The sequence below is a fragment of the Ornithorhynchus anatinus genome, chromosome 17 (assembly GCF_004115215.2).
Source record: "Ornithorhynchus anatinus isolate Pmale09 chromosome 17, mOrnAna1.pri.v4, whole genome shotgun sequence".
In the NCBI taxonomy this organism is placed as follows: Eukaryota; Metazoa; Chordata; class Mammalia; order Monotremata; family Ornithorhynchidae; genus Ornithorhynchus; species Ornithorhynchus anatinus.
The window spans coordinates 36224047-36243778 of NC_041744.1; the positions used below are offsets into that span (position 1 = coordinate 36224047).

A 19732-nucleotide genomic window follows, 5' to 3' on the forward strand; every position below is an offset into this window, starting at 1 on the left:
AGGTCCACCAACTCTGTCGTATTGTACGTCCCCAAACGCTTAGTATAGTGTTCTTCACACAGTAAGTGCTCAATAAATAGAGAAGCAGCATGGCTCAGTGGAAAGAGCCTGGGCTTCGGAGTCAGCGGTCATGAGTTCGACTCCCGGCTCTGCCACTTGTCAGCTGTGGGACTGTGGGCGAGTCACTTCACTTCTCTGTGCGTCAGTTCCCTCATCTGTAAAATGGGGATTAAAAGTGTGTGAGCCCCACGTGGGACAACCCGATTACCCTGTATCTCCCCAAGCGCTTAAGACAGTGCTCGGCACCTAGTAAGCGCTTAACAAATAGCAACATTATTAAATACGACGGATTGACGCAGCGCTCCGAACACGTTAAGAGATCGATGAGTACCGTCGGTTGACGTAGTGGCATTTGTTAAGTTCTCACTAGGTGCCAAGCACCGTGCTAAGCATCGGAGGAGATGTAAGATAATCGGGTCAGACACGGTCCCCGTGGTGGGGCTCGCAGCCCACGGGGTAGGGAGAACAGATATCGAATCCCCATTTTACGGTCGAGGAAATGGAGGCACAGAGAAGCAAAGTGATCTGCCCAAAGTCACACAGCGGGCGGGGACGAATCCTCACAGCGTCGGAGAGTGCTGAGATCCCACCGTCACTTCCACGGCCAGCTCTCCCCCCTTCCTTCTGAAAATCGGCGATGATGGCGACATCTCCGCAATCCCGTGGCATGTTCTCGGTGCGCCCGTATGTTGAGAAACGGCCCGGGCGACCGACTGAGCGAAAACATCCCCTCCCGCTTGTAAATCTCAGCCGAAACCACACCAGATCTCGGAGACTCGCTGTCCTCCGTAGATTTCCCCGAGGCGGAGACGGAGTTAAACGTTGGGCCGGAGGGGAGGAGAAGAGGGTAGGCTCGGGGGGAGGGGGATACAGGTTCGGCCTGTGGGACTTTAACCTCTCTGGAGGGAGCCTTGGGGAGGAGAGCCAGCTGGCTGGCTGCCCGCCCTGGAAATTAACAGCACCTCCTGCATCGCCGTGGCAAAAATCCCAGCGCGTCAGACACAGAGACGGATTATCTAGTCGCCAGGGGCGGCCCTGGTGATCGCGATGTCTGCGTTCCGGGTGAGGGTAGGTAGCGATGCCTCGGAGATGGGCTCCGGGACGGAAGATCGGAAGCCATTTTCAATCCTACCGTTCCTTGATTCGGTAAGGAAGAAAAAATTAATATCGGTGCTTGTGTCAAGCGCTGTTCCAAGTTAACCGGGTCGGACCCAGTCCTTGTCCCACATGGGGCTCGCTATCTTAATCCCCGTTTTCCAGATGAGGTAGCTGAGGCCCAGATAAGGGAAGTGACTTGCCCAAGGTCACACAGCAGACAAGCGGCGGAACCGGGATTAGAACCCGACAGACCCGTGCCCTATCCGCTAAGCCACCTCTAGTGGAACAAGCGAAACAGGCGGGCCCGGGCCTCCGAGATCTTTAATCCTTTTTTATCTTAAGATGGGTCGCCTTGAAAATACGCATTACGAAGGCGTCTCGCCCTATAAAATCATATCTTGCTTCTTCCCGTGGCGATTGAGGTCTACTGCATTCTGGGGGGGGGAGAAAAGCGGTATTTAAGTGCTTATTATGTGTCAAGCACCGTGGTGAGCATCGGGACAGATACGAGATAACCGGGCCACGGTATAAGGAGGAGGGACGACAGGTATCGAGACCCCATTTTGCAGATGGGGGAACTGAGGTCCGGTGAAGTAACTTACCCAGGTCTCACAGCAGACAACGGGCAGAGTGGGATTACAGGTCCCCTGACTCCCAGACCCGTTTCCCCTAGACCATGTTGCTTCGCTGATTCTGGTATTTACTAGGAACTTACTAGAGCCAGGACCTTCCCGCTAGGTCGAGCCTCTCCAAGAGGCAGTTTTTTCTGCTCGGCTTCGCCGCCCGAGCGGAGAGAAGGAAACAGGCCCGTTTGGGCTCGTCTGCCGGAAACACGATCCCAGCTCTCCCACCGACCGCCCGTTTCGGTTCCCTGGGTGTGGGAACGGCCAACCGGACTCAGCGGTGCAAACCTCTGCCCTCTCCGCCTGACATCCACGGCTCGGTTCGGGGGGCAGAGCCGGGCTCGGACGGCAACCGTGGGGCGAGGTTGGGCCGCCGTGGACTCCGGGATCGTTATCGGAAGCCTCTGCGGGTGTGTGGCGAGGGAGGTCACCTCAACCCTAATGCCGACCTCTCGCTTCACCTCCGTCTCGCCCATCTTACCGCCGACCCCTCGCCTACCCGTCGCCTCCGGCCTGGCCCGCTCTCCCTCTTCACGTCCGACGGACGATTCCTCTCCCCACCTTCGAAACCTCCAAGAGGCCTTCCCTGACCAAGTCCTCATTTTCTCTTCTCCCACTTCCACCACGCCGGCGCTTGGATTTCCTCCCTTTATTCTCCCCTCCCTCACCCCCACGGCCCTCGGGTCCCTGTCCGGAAGCTCGCTGCGGACACGGAACGTCTACCGATTCTGTCACGGTGTTATATTGTACTCGCCCAGGCGCCGGTACGGTGCTCTGCACACAGTAAGCGCTCAATAAAAACGACCAATAAACTCACCAGACTGTAGTCTTCTGGGGAGCCGAAGCTGCCGCCGATAAACTCTCTATATAAGCTTGCGGGCAGGGAACACGTCTACTAACTCTATTTACCGTACTCTCCGCAGTGCTCCGCACACAGTAGGTGCTTAATAAATACCACCGGTCGACTGATTCTACACGTACCCGTTTTTGCTCCCGCTCAGACCGTGAGCCCCAAGTGGGACAAGGCCCGTATCCTTCCCGATTAACTCGTATGGTCCCCAGCATTTAGCATAGCGCCCGACACGTAGCAAGAGCTTACCAGATGCTATTTTTTTAAAAAAGCATCCGATCGAGTGCTCCGAGCTCAGCGGATGCCGTCGATGCGGTCGCTGTCTCCGCCTCAGCAAGGAGGCTCCACCGACTGCGATTACAGAAGCGTGAAACGGTGTTGGAGGGTCAAGTAGGTCCACGGGAACGCTGAGGTTATTTTTATTAAAAACAGAAGCACGGTTAAGAGTTTGAAGTCACAGAATTCACCCCGGCCCGAGCGGCCGGAGCCGACTGGGCACGCCCGGAGAGAACGGCCGGGGCGGCGGCTCGGACCCGCCGGATGCGTCCGCGGCCCGTGGTCCCCCGGGGGGGGGGGGGGGGGGGCTTCAGAAGGAGTTGAGCGTGGGGTCTTGGATGGTGGTCACGTGCATGTCCCTCGTCATGTTGGATTTCTCCTTCAGCTTCAACTGCAGCAGAGTGTGTCCCACCACACCGATCCGGATGTCCATCTGAACCGTTTCCTGCTTCAGTTTGGTTAGGCCCTGTTTGATCTTGACCAGAGGAGCTGGAAAAAGAAAACGACATCGGGGTCATCAACCCCCGCTGTCGGGTTCGGGAAAGACGAAAGGGCCGTGCTCACTGGAGCCCGAGCGGAAAGATCGGAGAGGCAATGTGGTCTAGAGGGTAGAGCGCGGACCTGGGGTCTAATCCTAGCTCGGCTGCCCGTCGGCTGTGTGACTTTGGGCGAGTCACTTTTTTTGTAAAAAAAAAAATGGTACGTGTTAGGCACTATGTGCCAGACACTGTACTAAGCACTGGGATAGATAGGAGCTTCTTAGGTTGGACACATGAGGCTCACGGTCTATCCCCATTTGACAGATGAGGTAACTGAGGCACAGGGAAGTGAGGTGACTTGCCCAAGGTCCCACAGCAGACGAGGGGCCGAGCCGGGATTAGAACCCAAGTCCCTCTGACTCCCGGGTCCGTGCTCTACCCACTAGATCATACTGCTTCTATTTATTGAACGCTTACCGTGGGCGGAGCACTGGACTAAGCGCTTGGGAGAGTATAATTCGACAATGAGCAGACCGGTTCCCTGCCCAAAATGAGTAAAGGTAGAAGAATCCTGCTTCCTTCTGCTGGAATCGGAAGGGATGCCCGTGTGGGCAAGACACTGGGAGGTGAAAGCAACGGGAACCAACGGGACCTAGTGGGTAGAGCACGGGCCTGGGGGGACCTGGGTTTTAATCCTGGCTCTCTGCCACCTGCTTACTGTGTGGCCTTGGGCTAGTCACTTCACTTTTCTTTGCCTCGGTTGCATCCGCTCTAAAATGGGGATTAAATACCCGTTCTCCCTCCCACTTAGTTCCCGTCCCAACGTGGGGCTCACACGCTGTGTCTGACCTAATTAACGTGTACCTATCCCAGCACTTAGGACAGTGTTTGACACATAGTGAGCACTTAAATATCATTAAAAAATGATTCAGGGTCAATTTGGACTAAAGAGAAGCCGGGTAGTCGGGGGACCCGCGTTCTAATCCCGTATCCCCCACTTGCCGGCCACGGGACCTCGGGCAAGTCACTTAACTTTTATGGGCCTCAGTCAAGTTTCCTCAACGGTAAAATGGGGATTCAGTATCTGTTCTCCCTCCTCCTGAGACTGTGAACCCCATGTGGGAGTGTCTGACTTGACTAGCTGGTATCTACCCCGGTGCTTAGTACAGGCCTGGGAAACACGGTAAGCACTTAACCAATACCACAAAGATAATTTTATATTTTTAGTGGCATTTGTTGAGCCCTTACTGACGTGCCGGGCACTGGACGATCACCCCTCTGTTCCGATATGGTATTTATGGAGCGCTTACTGTGGGCGGAGCACTGCATTAAGACCTAGGGAAAGTGTGACCAAATATGATCCCGGCTCTTGAGGAGCTAACCATCTAGTGGAGGTTACGATAGCCTTGGGGCCATTATTTGAGGGGACAGAGACACAAACAGAGAGGAGAGAGATGCCTGTTTCTGATGATCCGAGCTTGCTTTTCCGGCCCTCTCTGAGGTAATGGACTCCCCCATACGGGAACGCGAGGATGCCTCCTGGGGGTGGGGGGGTCCATGCTGGGGACGGGGGGCATGATACACGCCACTTCTCTCCAGAAAGGGCCTCTCCCAGGCCCCTTCAAGCCCCAAAAAGGCAGGCTCCCCCGGGGACTAGCCCGAGACGTCCCGGCCCTCGCCCAGGTGACAGGCTTCTCCGTCCTCCTCCTCTTCTCCCATCCCTTCCCCGTCCATCCTCCCCTGGCGCGGACCCCCGGGAGAGATGGATTCAATTCGGTCGGATGGAGCCAACAGACTCTCAGCCCGCCGGAGGACGGGCCCGAACCCCGCCAGCATACAGGCTTCTGGGGACAGGTCAGGGGCTGCTCAGACCCGCTGGACTTGGACAGGGCTAGCCACTACGTCGGGAGTTCCCTCAGGGCAGCGGTCGCGTCAATTCTCCCAAGAGCCTCGCACGGGGCTCGGCGCTCGGAAAGCTCTCAAGAAACTGATTTGTCTGACTGAGGGGCGGGCGGGTTCAGGCGACTTGGGAACCAGCTCTCAGGCGGCCCCAGGTCCCCGCAGCCCAGAGCCCCCAGAAACCTCCCGCTTCGGGTTCCCGGTAGATGCTCCGCTCCACGGAGCAGCAGAGGCTCCTGGGCCGTGACTGACTCATTAACTCCAGTACGTGGGCGGGGGACCCGCTGGCTCTCCTTCTTGAGCCTGCGCAAGCTCTCTCTCTCTCTCTCTGCCTTCCTTTGACTCTCTGGATCTCCCTCTTTTTGCTTCACTCTCTCTCTCCCTAGGTCTCTGCCTTCCTTTAACTCTAAGTTTCTTAGCCTCCCTCTTTCTACCACTCTCTCTCTCTCTCTCTCTCCATGTCTTTGCCTTCCTTTCACTCTCTCTCTGGGTCTCTTTGTCTCCCCTTTTCTGCCTCTCTCCCCCGACGCCTCTGACTTCCTTTGACTCTCTCCAGATCTCTGAATCGCCCTCTTTCTGCCTCTCTTTTTCCATGTCTCTGCCTTCCTCTGTCTCTCTCTAGGTCTCTCTCTCTGCCTCTCTCCCTCCACGTCTCTGCCTTCCTTTAACTCTGTCTCTTAGCCTCCCTCTTTCTACCTCCCTCTCCCTCTCTCCGTGCCTCGGCTTTCCTTTGACTTTCTGGGTCTCTGAATCTCCCTCTTTCTGCCCTCTCTCCCTCCACGTGTCTGCCTTCCTTTGACGCTCTCTGGGTCTCTTAGCCTCCCACCCCCCACCTCTCTCCGCTCCCCCTTTCTCTTTCGCAGTCTAAGGGGGAGAACAGGTACCGAATCCCCCGTTTTGCAGATGAGGGAACGGAGGCCAGAGAAGTAAAGTTACTTACCCAAAGTCACACAGCAGGGAAAAGGCAGAACTGGGATTAGAACCCAGGGTCTCTGACGCCCAGGACCGCGCTCCTCCTGCCGGGCCACCCTGCTTCTGCCTTCCTCTCTCCCAGGTGTATGTTTTCCTGAATCAGGGAATACTTACCGCCATCAGTCATGCTGCTCCCTTTCTCTTCCATTTCCTGCTTTACCTTCTCCAATTCTTCAGTAATCTTAGACAGACAGAATAGGTATTCATGAAACCACATTTTTCAGGACCATTTTGATATTCTGCGTGCCGCTGGCATGAGGGTATTAAGAATGGGTAATCTGGACCCGATTTCAATCATAAGAAATCGTTTGCATATACACAAAACCTTTCCTCTTCAGAGAGTCTTGTGCACATTAAAATTAAAACGTGTTCAATCGGTTTCTCATTAGCTTTCTGAGGTGAAGAGAGAGAGAGAGAGAGTTGAGGAAGAAAACTCCCGAGTCATTCAAGATTTGCAATTTTATCACGACATCTGCACAGGCTATCGTGTTTTCTGCTCATCGGTCTTTAATTTTAAAGGTGCACACGCACGTTGGCGGGTTTGGATCCCCAAACGGTTCGCGTTTAATTCTTCAGCCCGGTACTCTCAGGGACACCGGAGAGACTATTTTTCTAGGTGGAAATCAAGCAGCAGTACGGCTTCGTTGACGGAGCACGGATCTGGGAGTCAGAAGGTCACGGATTCCAATCCCGGCTCTGCCACTTGTCTGCTGGGTGACCTCGGGCAAGTTACTTCGCTTCTCTGGGCCTCAGTTGCCTCATCGGTAAAACTGGGATTAAAACTGTGAGCCCCATGTGGGACACGGACCGTGTCCAACACGACTGGCTCGTATCTACCCCAACGCTTAGAAAGGTGCCTGGCCCACAGAAAGCACTTAAATACTATTAAAAAGAAAAGGAAGGAAACTCAAAACCGTAGGTAAGGTATTTTAAGGGGCCGCTGAGAGGGCACAGAGTGATCTCCTCGAGTCTCACTCTGTCGGACTGCAATAAACCGGTCGGTTAGCACCAAGTATGTGAGTTGGCAGTGGAGAAGGTAGGCAGTTTTACCAATTTAAAAAACCTATCTGAAATTTTGCTAGGCGCCGGCTAAGTACCGACTGATTAACAGCCCTAGCTGCCCGGGATCCCGGAGCAAAGGCCTCACCCACTGAAAGCATTTGAACCTTTTATTTTTTATGGTATTTATTAAGCGCTTACCATGTGCCGGGCACCGTTCTAAAGCGCTGGGGCAGATACAGGATCATCAGGTTGCTCACAGTCCATGTCCCACATGGGACTCGCGGTCTTAATCCCCAATTTACAGATGAGGAAACGGAGGCACAGAGAAGGGAAGCGACTTGCCCATGGTCACGCAGTGGACAAGTGGCAGAGCTGGATTTAGAACCCAGGTCCTTCTGATTCCTGTCCGCCAGGCCATGCTCTTTCTTGTTTGGCTCCCACAAAAATATCAGTCCTTCTGGAGAGCTGAGCAGTTAGCTCTGGAGCTCTAAGGGCTCACTACAGCGCTCTGCACGCAGTAAGCACTCAATAAATACCATCGATGGACTGATGGAAAATGAGAGATGGGATGACACGCAGAGAGCCAAACGGTACACGGAATGGCTCAGAGGTTAAGGAAATGGCGTTTTCTGGGGCACACGGAGAAACCGTGACCCAGATCGGTAGGTGAACTGTCAGGGAACTGAAATGGATCCCTAAAATCTTCAATCCTGGGGCCCCGAGCCGATGCACTTTAGACTCTGTCTCGTACTGATTCCTCCGGTGCCACTGACGATAAAGGCAAATGAGAGACTTGAGCCTATGGGGAGTGATGCAAATGGCAGACCTTAAATAAAAAATGAAGAGCGCTTTCTCTTCTAGCAAGTTCTTGGAAGTCATTTATTATGCAACAAAAACCTGGGTGTGTGTATGGGGGGGGGGGGGGGCGGCGGTGTTACTGTCCAGCAGACAAAGATCTGTCCCCTGAAAGGTTTTTAAAAAATTAAATCTAGTGTCCAGAAGTCTGGCAAACGATTTAGGAATTGAGATCAAAGTCCCCGGTTTCTACCTCAGAAAGAATTCTAGTCCTTTCAGTCACGCCTCCGTTTCTCTGTTGGTATAGTTCCGTGGCCTGGGGAAAAAAGAAAAGAGAAAGCATTTTATTTCACTTCCTTTCAACGATGACCCAACACAGATGCAGAAGATCACTCCAACCCGGTCCCTGCGCCATTCCCATTCCCGTGTATCACCCTGTGACAAAACTCCCTTCTCCTCTCTTCCATATATTTGCGAAAATGAAAAGCGGAGTGATTTCGTGGACCCAGTGGATCCCGGGGGCTTCAGGGGAGACCTCCAGCTAAGGTCCGGCTTCCAAATTCCAAAGCCCAACTTCTCAAAATCCCTGAAAGATGGAGCAACTGTCCTCGCTAATTCACAGTCTGGGGCTCATGCTCCCTCATTTGCATCGCAAGCAGAAAAAAAAAAAAAATCTAAAAAAATCAGTCAAAATAGATCGTCACGCTCGGCAATTAACCGGGATGAACAAACAGGAGGACACTGCAATCAAGCCAGCGCACCCTCCTTAGGAACGAACCTAACGATAAATCGCTCGTCTCTGACGGTTGCCGGGTGGCTGTCGGAAGGAGAGTCGTAGCCTTTGGAGGGTCGGTTTATTGGCTGGCTTGTTTTACGGTACTTGGTAAGCGCTTACTCTGCGTCAAACACCGGTCTGAGCGCCGGGGTAGGTACAAGCTAATTAGGTAGGACGCAGTCCCTTTCCGCGCGGGGGGGCTCACGGTTTTAAAAGCAGGCGTGGAATCCCCATGTTCCAGTCGAGGCCACCGAGACCCAGAGAAGTGAAGCGACTTCCTCGCGGAAAGCGATTGGCAGAGCCGGGATCAGAACCCAGGTCCTCTGACTCCCGGGCCCGTGTTCCACCCACCAGGCCCATGCTGCTTCTCCCCAGTGGCCTCCCAGATCTCACTGGGCGGGTGAGGAGAACGAGGGTGCGATCGGTTGGTTACGGCCCACCGCTCGGGCCGAGAAACGCCCCGCCTTCCGGTCCGGCTAGGTCGGAAACGTCAAATTGGCAGCCACCCAGCCGAAGACTCCCTCTCCCCTCCCCTGTTTAGGCGAGGCCGTGCCTGCCCAAGTCAAATTCCAGCCAGAAATTACGGAGATCCGGGAGCCGGAGGTCGAGAGCCCCAGACTCAAGGCTTTAGCCATTAGCTGCCGGAGGACCCGCTGCCGAAGTCAACCCGCGGTGCTTTTCTTTTTCCCCCTTTGCAAATCCAGGAAATTGGAGTGTATTTTTTTGAAGGCTCTCATTTAATTAATTTACTGCTCATGTGCGGCTCAGAATGCCTCTCGCTTTTACATTGTCTATTATAGGTCGTCTCTCTTCTTGACACCTGCAAATGGAGTCTGCATCAAATACACCAGCCCGACTATTATCTTCTCTTCTACAGCTAAAGGTGCCGATGGCACACAGTGCAACAAGCGGAAACTGAACCCGCGAGGCCTTCTCGGTTTCCTTTACGTTATCTGTTAAGCGCTTACTAGTTTGCCAGGCACCGACCTGAGCACAGGGCAGAGAGCAGCTGGTCGGGGTGGACACGGTCCCGGGCCCACGGGGGGCTCCCGGGCTCAATCCCCATTTTACAGAAGAGGGAACTGAGGCACGGAGAAGCGAAGGGACCCGCCCAGGGTCACGCAGGAGTCGCGTGGCCGAGTGGGACTCAGAAGGCTGGTCCTCTGACGCCCGGGCCCGCTAGGCAACGCTGCCTCTCCGCCGTCACCCGCATCCGGATGGGCCCACTGAGCTACGGGTTTCACGGGACAACTGTAATTACGACGGGGAACCGGGCAGACCGCCGAAGTGGATTAAAATCCCCCACGGATTTCGCCCAGCTGGAAAACGAGGAGACCCATATCTGTCCTCTCAGGGGCTCCCCGGAAAGCCCACGGGGCCACCGGGATGACGGGAGAACCGACGGGAGGATGATGAAGGCTCCGCCGCCGGTCAGCTGTGTGACCGTGGGCGAGTCACTTCACTTCTCTGTGCCTCAGTTCCCTCACCTGTAAAATGGGGATTAACCGTGAGCCTCACGTGGGACGACCCGATCCCCCCCCCAGCGCTTAGAACGGTGCTCTGCACAAAGTAAGCGCTTAACAAATACCCACGTTATTATTATTATTATTAAAGGGGTCACGCCAATACCGATGTCGCTCGGGCCTCGGTTCTCCACGGGAGGAGAGCCTTCAGACCTCTTCACTTACCTCACTCAGTTGGGTCTGGACGGTCCGATACTCTTGCACTAAGGACTCCAGCTGATTGTTGATGTACTTTTCCCGGCTGCCGATCTTCTCCAGCGTCCGAGTGATTTCATTATGAAGTCTATCCAGGTAGCCCTGAAAGGTTAATCGGAGATTCGAAGGGTGAGAGGTTACAGAAACCCACTTCAGACGGCCGAAGAAATATTCTCCCCGGCCCTCCCACGGACCCCGGCCTTTCGGGGCCCCTTTTCGATCAGTGGAAGGTACCGAGCGCTTACCGTAGGCAGAGCGCTGTATTAAGCACTTGGGAGAGTAGAGAAGGCAGGCGTGACGCGGCTCTGGCCTGGGAGCCAGAGGACCCGGGTTCCAATCCCGGCTCTGCCACGTGTCCGCTGTGTGACCTCGGACAAGTCACTTCGCTTCTCTGTGCCTCGGTTACCTCATCTGTAAAATGGGGATTAAATCCTACTCCCTCCTATTTAGACCGTGAGCCTCACGTGGGACAGGGACTGTGTCCAGACTAATTCACTTGCATCTTCCCCATGTGTTTAGAACAGTGCTTGGCACACAGTAAGGAGTTTAACAAGGATTGTTATTATTACTATTAGTGGTATTATTATTCTTATTTCCCTCTAGACTGTAAGCTCGCTGTGGGCAGGGAATCTGTCCATTTGTTGTACTCTCCCAAGTGCTTAGTACAGTGGTCCGCACACAGAAAGCGTTCAATAAATACGATCGACTGACTGATCATTATTATTGTTGAAGCAGCGTGGCTCAGTGGAAAGAGCCCGGGTTTGGGAGTCCGAGGTCACGAGTTCGAATCCCGGCTCTGCCACTTGTCAGCTGTGTGACTGTGAGCAAGTCTCTGGGCCTCAGTGTCCTCATCTGTAAAATGGGGATGAAGACTGTGAGCCTCGCGTGGGGCAACCTGATTACCCCGTATCTACCCCAGCGCCTAGAAGGGTGCTCGGCACATAGTAAGCGCTTAACAAATACCAACATTATTATTATTACCGTCCTGGGGGAAATTACAATTTGCGGGATGTGCCGACCCGAAGGGATTATGCGAGAAGCAAGTGAACTGGAGATTTTACACCGAACTCAATTCTGAGGACCAGAGGCCTTGTGCGTTGGGGCCAGAGGGCCGTGAGGGAACTATGGGATCGGGCTCAGCCTCCTACACGGTACCAGAAGAAAACGCTTGGGCCCCCGGTGGGAAATTGGAACAGGCGAGTGCCAGAGCATAAGGTTTCCCCAACGGGAGGGCGAGCAAAAACCCAACGCCTTTTTTTAATGGCATTTGCGCTTGCTATGTGCCAGGCACTGTGCTAAGCGCTGGGGTAGATACAAGCTAGTCGGTTCGGACACCGTCCCGGCCCCAGATAAGGCTCACGGTCTTAGTCCCCATTTTACAGTCAAGGCAACCGAGGCCCAGCGAAGTGAAGTGACTTGACCGAGGTGACGCAGCAGACAAGTGGAGGAGCTGGGATTAGAACCCGGGTCCTCTGCCTCGCAGGCCCTTGCGCTATCCATTAGGCCATGCTGTTGCTCAGCCCTTGTTCTATAGGCAAGCCAGGCAGACGAGAATACATCGCTAATGAGATGATCTCCTTGTACGCTCACGCCGCAGATTAGGTTTCGGACCCACCTTCGTCTCTTTTAAAGCCGATTCGATTGCTTCTTTATGTTGGTGCATCTGGTCTACGTGGATTCTCCAATCCTACACAAGGAAGCACGCGACAGTATTCAACTACTCCATCAGCAACAATCTAAGGATGAATTCTTATCTGTCAGTAGTCTGATCTCTCTCCACCCCCGCAGTCCGGCATTCCCTCCGGCCCTCAGGACCCCTCAAACGTAATATGTCCGAATCTTCCCACCCAATCCCCGTCCTCCTCTCTTCCCCACGAGTTTCCCATTCCCTGTAGACGGCACCACTATGTCCCACAAGGCCATAACCTTGGTTTTTATCCCACTCATCTCTCTCATTCAACCCACCCGGTCAATCCGTCCCCAAATCCTGTCGGTTCGACCTTTCCAACGTTGCTAAAATCCACCCTTTCTTCTCCATCCAAACCGGTACCACATTAATCCGAGCACTTATTCCACCCCGCCTCGACTGCCGCGTCGGCCTCCCAGCTGACCTCTCTGCCTCCCGTCTCTCCAGTCCATACTTCACTCTGCTGCCGGGATCGTTTTTCTACGAGAACGTTCAGTCCACGTCCCCCACTCCTCAAGACCCTACAGTGGTTGCCCGCCCACCTCCTCGTGAAACGGAAACTCCTCGTCACTGGCTTCAAAGCCCTCAATCCTCTTGCCCCCTTGATTTCCAACTCCGACCCGGTTCACGCGCTACTCCTCTGTACCTCGATCTCGACTATCTCACCGCCGACCTCTTACCCACGTCCCGCCTCCGGCCTGAAACCTCCTCCCTCTTCATATCCGACAGGCGCCCGCATCCGCCACATTCAAAGCTTCATTAGAATCACACCTCCAAGAGGCCTTCCCTCCGTGAGCCGCCACTGCCAGCGCTCAGTACAGTGCCCGGCACGGAGTAAGTGCTTAACAAGTACCATAATTTCCTCTTCTCCACCCCTTCTTGGATTTGAACCCTCTGTTCATCCCATCTCAGCCCTACTGATGTACGGGTTTGTCATTTATTTATACTAACATCAGTCCGGGAAGGCCTCTTGGAGGAGAAGATGTGATTTTAGGAAGGTTTCAAAGGTGGGGAGAGAAGGACTGACGACGACGACGGGGGAGGGAATTCCAGGCCTGAGGGAAGGACGTGGGCAAGGGTCAGGATAGGCGAGATTGAAGTACAGAGAGTAGGTTGGGTGGTGGTGTGGAAATCGGTGAGGTAAGGAGGAGGGGGGAGTTTTTTGAGCCTTAAAGCCGAGGACGGAGAGAATCTGATGCGGAGGTGGGTGGTCAACCACTGGAGGTTGGTGAGGAGTGGGGCGATGGTTACCAGAACGCCTCTGGAGAAAAATGATCCGGACGGCAGAGTGAAATATGGACCCGAGTGAGGAGAGACAGGAAAGCGAGGAGGCCGACGAGGAGGGTGATACAGAGGCAAAGCGGGAAATGATAAGTGCTTAGATCAGCGTGGTAGCAAATTGGATGGAGAGGAACGCGTGGACTTGAAAAGCCCCACGTAGACACAGTCTTCTTTATTTTTTTAAACCGACGCCCCGTGCCGTCCCGGGTTTGTTAATCCGAGGCTGGAGAAAATGGGCCCGCCTGAGCTGTGTTTTTAGGTTCTTGTATCTAATCTGCAGTCGGGTTAGGGAGCACCAGAAAGAAGACATTTAAGGATGGAAAGGTCGACGCAGACGTAAACTCTTTGGCGTGCTCACAGAGTGATGTCTGACAACTGGAATACAAATGATCGTAAACACGGCTTTCTGGCGGTTAATGTTTATGACTATCTGTCAGAAGAGCGACGACCAAAAAAATCTGACTAGAAAAGAAATGATCGTTTAAACCAATTATACTTGCCAGTAGCATCCCTGGACTCAAATAGCAAATGTCAGATATTCTGTACTCTTTGGGACGAGCTCTGCATCACCTAGGACTGATCTCTCATCGCCCCATCTGAGCGCTCAGTACAGCGCTCTGCACACCGCAAGCGCGCAAGAAATCCGATCGAATGAATCCTCCCTCCCCTCTGCGTCACCTACGCGCTTAAATCCGTACCCCTTTAAGTATTTTAATACTCCCCTCTCTCCCACCCCCCCAGCCTTGTCTGTTCTTATCGATCAGTCAATCAAAGGTATTTATTGAGTGCTTACTGTGTGCAGAGCACAGTACTAAGCGCTTGGGAAAATAAAACAGAGTTGGTAGACACGTTCCCCGCCCTCAGTGAGCTTACAGTCTAGAGAGCGAGACAGACATTGATATAAATCAACGTGTAAGCTATAGATTTATTTATTAGTATTTATAGAGAAGCAGCGTGGCCTAGTGGAAAGAGTCAGAAGGACCTGGGTTTTAATCTCGGTTCCACCGCTTGTCAGCTGTGTGACCTTGGGCAAGGCACTTCACTTCTCTGGGCCCCAGATCCCTCGTCTGTAATATGGCGATTAAGACTGTGAGCCCAATCTGCTTGGACCCATCTCAGTGCTCAGTACGGTGTCTGACACAGAGAAAGCTCTGGGAGTCAGAGGACCTGAGTTCTCATCCCGGCTCAGCCGTTCGACTGCTGGGTGACCTCGGGTAAGTCGCTTCACTCCTCTGGCCTCAGTTTCCTCGTCCGTAAAATGGGGATTCAATTCCTGGTCTCCCTCCTCCTCAGACTGTGTTTCCAACCTGCTTATCTTGTCTCGCTCTCTCCCGGCGCTCAGTACGGGGCCCGACACCTAGTAAGGACTTAAAGAATACCGTGATCGTCGTCACTGTTAACAAAAAACGGTCAATACTCGTGAAGGAAACCGAGGTTTAGTCTGGCAGCAAGATTTCATCCAACAGATAGCTATTAGGCCAGGAGATACCTGACAAGGGAATGGAGGAGAGGAGAAAAAAGGATTCATCCTGAGATACTTCAAATTGAATAAGATAATTGAAAACATCTTCTTCCGGGCAGTGTCCGGTCACTTTGCTTTCAAATGGATGCTTCTAATCAATATTTTAACAGGAAACATTAAACGCCTGTATAATCTGTATTGACTAGAACGAAACAGTCAGTCTGGAATTTGAATTGAGATCAATAAATATTTATATGCCATCTATCGGGCACAAATGTCTGTTTCTATTATACGAAGAGCATGTCATTTATACATCTTCTCTGAACTATTTATATGACCGTAAGCCTTCTCCAGCTGCCGGTTCCTTGTTACTCATTACGCATTTCCCGACGCTCTTCGGTTGACACCGTAGGTACAGAGGAAGGCAATCAAAAAATCAGCCAACGCACGTTCAACTATTTCACCCGCCACGAGGGAGAAGTGGGGCGGAACCTCTGTCCCTCTTGAAACGACCCAACACGCGAAGCCTCTGCGATGTGCGATCGGAGCGTCTTACACAAACAAAGAAGCAGTGACCAAAACAACCGATGATACGCTCAAGTCGTGAGCTTAGTACAGGGCTCTGCATAAAGTAAGCGCTCCGTGAATGCCGCCTACACCCTCCCTCGCACCTGGAATTCCCTCCCTCTTCACATCCCACTCTCCCCACCTTCAATTCCATCTCCTCCAAGAGACCTTCCCGGACTAAGCCCTCATTTCACTTATCCGCCCTCTCCTCTGCGTTCGTTTATGCCCCTCTAGACCGCACGCTCGTTGTAGGCAGGGAACGTGCGGTTTATTGTCGCCCTGTCCTCTCCCAAGCGCTTAGTACAGTGCTCTGCACCCAGTAAGCGCTCAGTAAACACCATCGATTGATTGACAGGCAGCTACTCTCATAATGATAATTATCGGTATTTGTTAAGCGCTTACTATGGGCAGAGCGCCGTTCTACGCGCTGGGGTAGACACAGGGGAATCGGGTTGTCCCACGTGGGGCTCACAGTCTTCATCCCCATTTTACAGATGAGGGAACTGAGGCCCAGAGAAGCGAAGTGACTCGCCCACAGTCACACAGCTGATGAGTGGCAGAGCCGGGCTTCGAACCCATGACCTCTGACTCCAAAGCCGGTGCTCTTTCCACTGAGCCATGCGCTCCTCCAATCCGAAGGTTACTTAACTTGCAAATCTCCGAGAAGCGAAGGAACGGAGCCTGGCCATTATCCGATTCGCTCAATTTGAATCTCCATCCCTCTTACAGATTTTATTAAGCCTTCCAGCGGTGGGCTTTCTTTTGCAGTCCCTCTGTGAAGCATTCAATTCTCTGTCTCTCGCCTGCTCGTTTCCAGTTTAGAGATGGATAATCTTGACAAGTAGCAGGGTGATCTTGACAGTAGCGTTTGGTTTTCAACCCCCTTCCCCCCCCAAAAAGGCTCCTGGGCCCAAATTTGGCTGTGAAACAGGGAACTGAGTGTAATCCCGTTGTGGGCAGGGAACGCATCTGTTTACTGTCATACTCTACTTTCCCAAGCGCCCAGTACAGTGCTCTGCACACAGTAGGCGCTCAATAAATACAACTGACTCCCAACACTTTTCTTGGCTTAGACATCTAACTGCTGTTCACTTCTGATCATCGCCGATCCCCTTCATTGAGTTTTTCACCTCTTCTGAGAGGTATTAAAACTTTTTGTATGGTATCCGCGCAACTCTACGCGCCTGGCACTGTGCGAAGCGCTGGGGTAGGTACAAGTTAATCGGGTTGGACGCGGTCCACGTCTCAAATGGGGCTCACGGTCGAAACCCCCATTGTCCAGATGAGGGAACCGAGGCACAGAGAAGTGAAGTGGAACGCCCACGGTCAAACAGCAGATAAGTGGAAGGGCCGGGCTCGGACCCCTCCGACTCCGAGGACCGTGCTCCAACCACTAGGCCACGCCGCTTCTCGGAATTCCTGAAGAGTGCAGACAAAATACACATTTAAGAAACACCGTCTGCAAGTCTTCCTCTCGTCCGCCTCTACGGCACCCGCGTATCCTCGAGTAGTGGGTTTAAGAGCCGAAGCTGGTACGAGTGACTCAAACCTCGGCAAACGTCATTCCTCTAAAAAGCCCTTTTCCTGTAGGGTCAGAGCGGAGAATAGGAGCTTAGCATATGAAGCCTGCTTATTCGTTAAATAAATTGTGAAGTTGCCTGCGGCGACTTTAAATTTAAAATTCTTTTTATCACCCCATTTCAACCGAGAGGATGCAGCGAGAGCGATCTCTCCGAAAGGTTAGAGATGATACTTCGAGATTTTTTTTTTCACTAACCTCTGCCTCCGAATCTGTTGCAGTGAACGGCAAGGTTTACATAAATCTCACAGTCGTTTCTGTTGGAATGAAGATAGCAGTCAGCCAACTCTTACAATGTTTTCGCAGGATACGTTTCATTATACCTTGGAAAAAGTGTCACTGCCGTTTAATTTGCAATATCCAGAGGGCATTAAACCTTGTTCAAGTTTCCGCTCACTGCACGAATCATCTAAGCGCTTAATATCATAAAAAAATTTATCGAGCGCTTCCCGTGTGCACGGCACTCTACTGACCGCTTAACAAATACCATTCGAGAAACGTTTCTTGAGCGCTTAGAGTGGGCACAGCTCCGTACTAAGCGCTTAAGGCTCAGTGGAAAGAGCCCGGGCTTGGGAGGCAGAGGTCATGGGTTCGACTCCCAGCTCTGCCACTTGTCAGCTGTGTGACTCTGGGCAAGTCACTTGACTTCTCTGTGCCTCAGTTACCTCAACTGTTAAATGGGGTTTAACCGTGAGCCTCACGTGGGACCACCCGATGCCCCTGCATCTCCCCCAGCGCTTAGAACGGTGCTCTGCACATAGGAAGCGCTTCACAAATACCAACGTTATTATTATGCTCTGGGAAGACTAGGATTCCAGGAGGGGGAAATAAAAATAACCTCAGGCTCTGAGGGCTCCCAAATGTAACGCTCCGCCACTTGTCTGCTGTGACTCTGGGCAAGTCACTTAACTTCTCGGGGCCTCGGTGACCTCACCTGGAAAACGGGGATTAAGACTGTGAGCCCCACGTGGGACAACCTGTTCACCTTGTATCCTCCCCAGCGCTTCGAACAGTGCTTTGCACATAGTAAGCGCTTAACAAATGCCAACATCATTATTATTACAGCTGGGGTGGGATTCGGCGCTTACTTTACGTTTAGCGCCGGGCTGAGATACGAGGCGTTCAGGTCAGGTTCCACGCAGGCCCCGCTATTAAGCCGGGACAGGAGGAGTCTTAAACGGCTGCTTCCGCCCTCAACTCCACGAGGCTGCGGCAGGAACCACCCGCCGGTGAAGACGACAAAGGTAACTAGAGTATGGATGAAGCGCTTATCCCGCGCTGAGCGCTGTGGCGGCTACGAGACGCTCGGTTCAGAATCTGGTTCCCCGTAGCCCTCACAACTGAGTGAGGGAAGCAGGCTCTTAGGACCTCTGCACACGGTAAGCGCTCAATAAATACGACGGGCTGTTCGACCGAGTGACCTGGGTGGCTTCTAAGTTACAAGAGCACCGAGCACATTCTGCAGGTGAGGAAACAAGCTCAGGGAGGTTAAGGGATGGGTCCAAGGTCACACAGCAGGCCAGGGGAAGAACGGGAATTACAGTTTGAGTCCCCTGACTCCCAAGCCCATTATTATTACCGTTCTTTTCGTCGCTGCTGTGGTTATTATTACATTCCTTAAGCACTTATTACGTGTCGAGCACTGCTCTGAGCTCTGGGGTAGACGGAAGATAATCGGTTTGGGTGCAGCCCCTGTCCCACATGGGGCTCACGGTCTAAGGGCGGGGGAGAACAGGTGTCGAATCCCCATTCTGCAGAGGAGGAAACTAAGGCAGAGAAGCAGCACGGCCTGGAGGAAGAGGCACGGGCTTGGGAGTCAGAGGACCCGGATTCTATTTCTGGCTCTGCCAACTGCTTGCTGGGTGACCTTGGGTAAGTCACTTCACCGCGCCTCAGGTGCCTACGAGTCCCAAATGGAACAGGGACTGTGTCCAACCCAACTTACTGCAGCTACCCCAGTGCCCAGAACGGTAGCTGACACAGCGTAAGCGCTTAACCGACACCCAAAAAACCAACAACGGAGATGCGAAATGACTCGCCCAAGGTCACACACCGGACCGGCGGCAGAGCCGGGATTGGAACCCAGGTCTTCTGGTTCCCAGGCCCTCGCTCTTTCCACTAGGCCGCACTGTTTCCCAGCACGTAAGTGAGGAGCTACTCTCTCGGGTCCCATCCTTCCCACTCAGCCGACGCCTCGGGCCACTTCCCGCCTGAGCCGATCCCTCGAGGCGATGACAACCTCCGTCTTCTCGACAGAGACGCCCGCTGAGCCTTCAAAATAACCGAGGTTCAAAACCATCCGTTTACTATTTCCGTCGCCGTCGTGGTGCAAAAATAGTACATGATAGGTATAAATAGAGATAAGATTGAGTTTCAAAAATAGGTACATTAAAATTGTCCATTTACCCAGAAATCAGCAACACCTCCCCGGTTATCCTGTCTCGGAGCCAATATCTAACCATCTACCAAAATAACTTCAGGAAAGTCATGCTACTTTTCGGCACGCGGAGCAACTGAGCTCGAGAAATCGTCTGAGGAATGTTTTTAGGATCAGAAATGGATGCCGTACTGGTTATTATCGAATCCTACTTACAGGAAGTTGGACACCT

At 53.0% G+C, this 19732-nt stretch overlaps 1 protein-coding gene across 1 annotated transcript in view; it reads right to left on the reverse strand.

Moving 5' to 3' along the window:
* Positions 1–3022: 3022 nt before the first annotated feature.
* Positions 3023–19732, reverse strand: part of IFT57 (intraflagellar transport 57) — a 40877-nt gene continuing 24167 nt past the window's right edge. The window contains exons 7-11 of the mRNA XM_001518571.5: positions 12163–12234; positions 10518–10649; positions 8308–8370; positions 6372–6438; positions 3023–3396 (exon numbers count right to left, since the gene is read on the reverse strand). Coding sequence (XP_001518621.1) covers positions 3218–3396; positions 6372–6438; positions 8308–8370; positions 10518–10649; positions 12163–12234 — 513 coding nt within the window. The 3' untranslated portion in view covers positions 3023–3217. The remainder of the gene's footprint in view (positions 3397–6371; positions 6439–8307; positions 8371–10517; positions 10650–12162; positions 12235–19732) is intronic.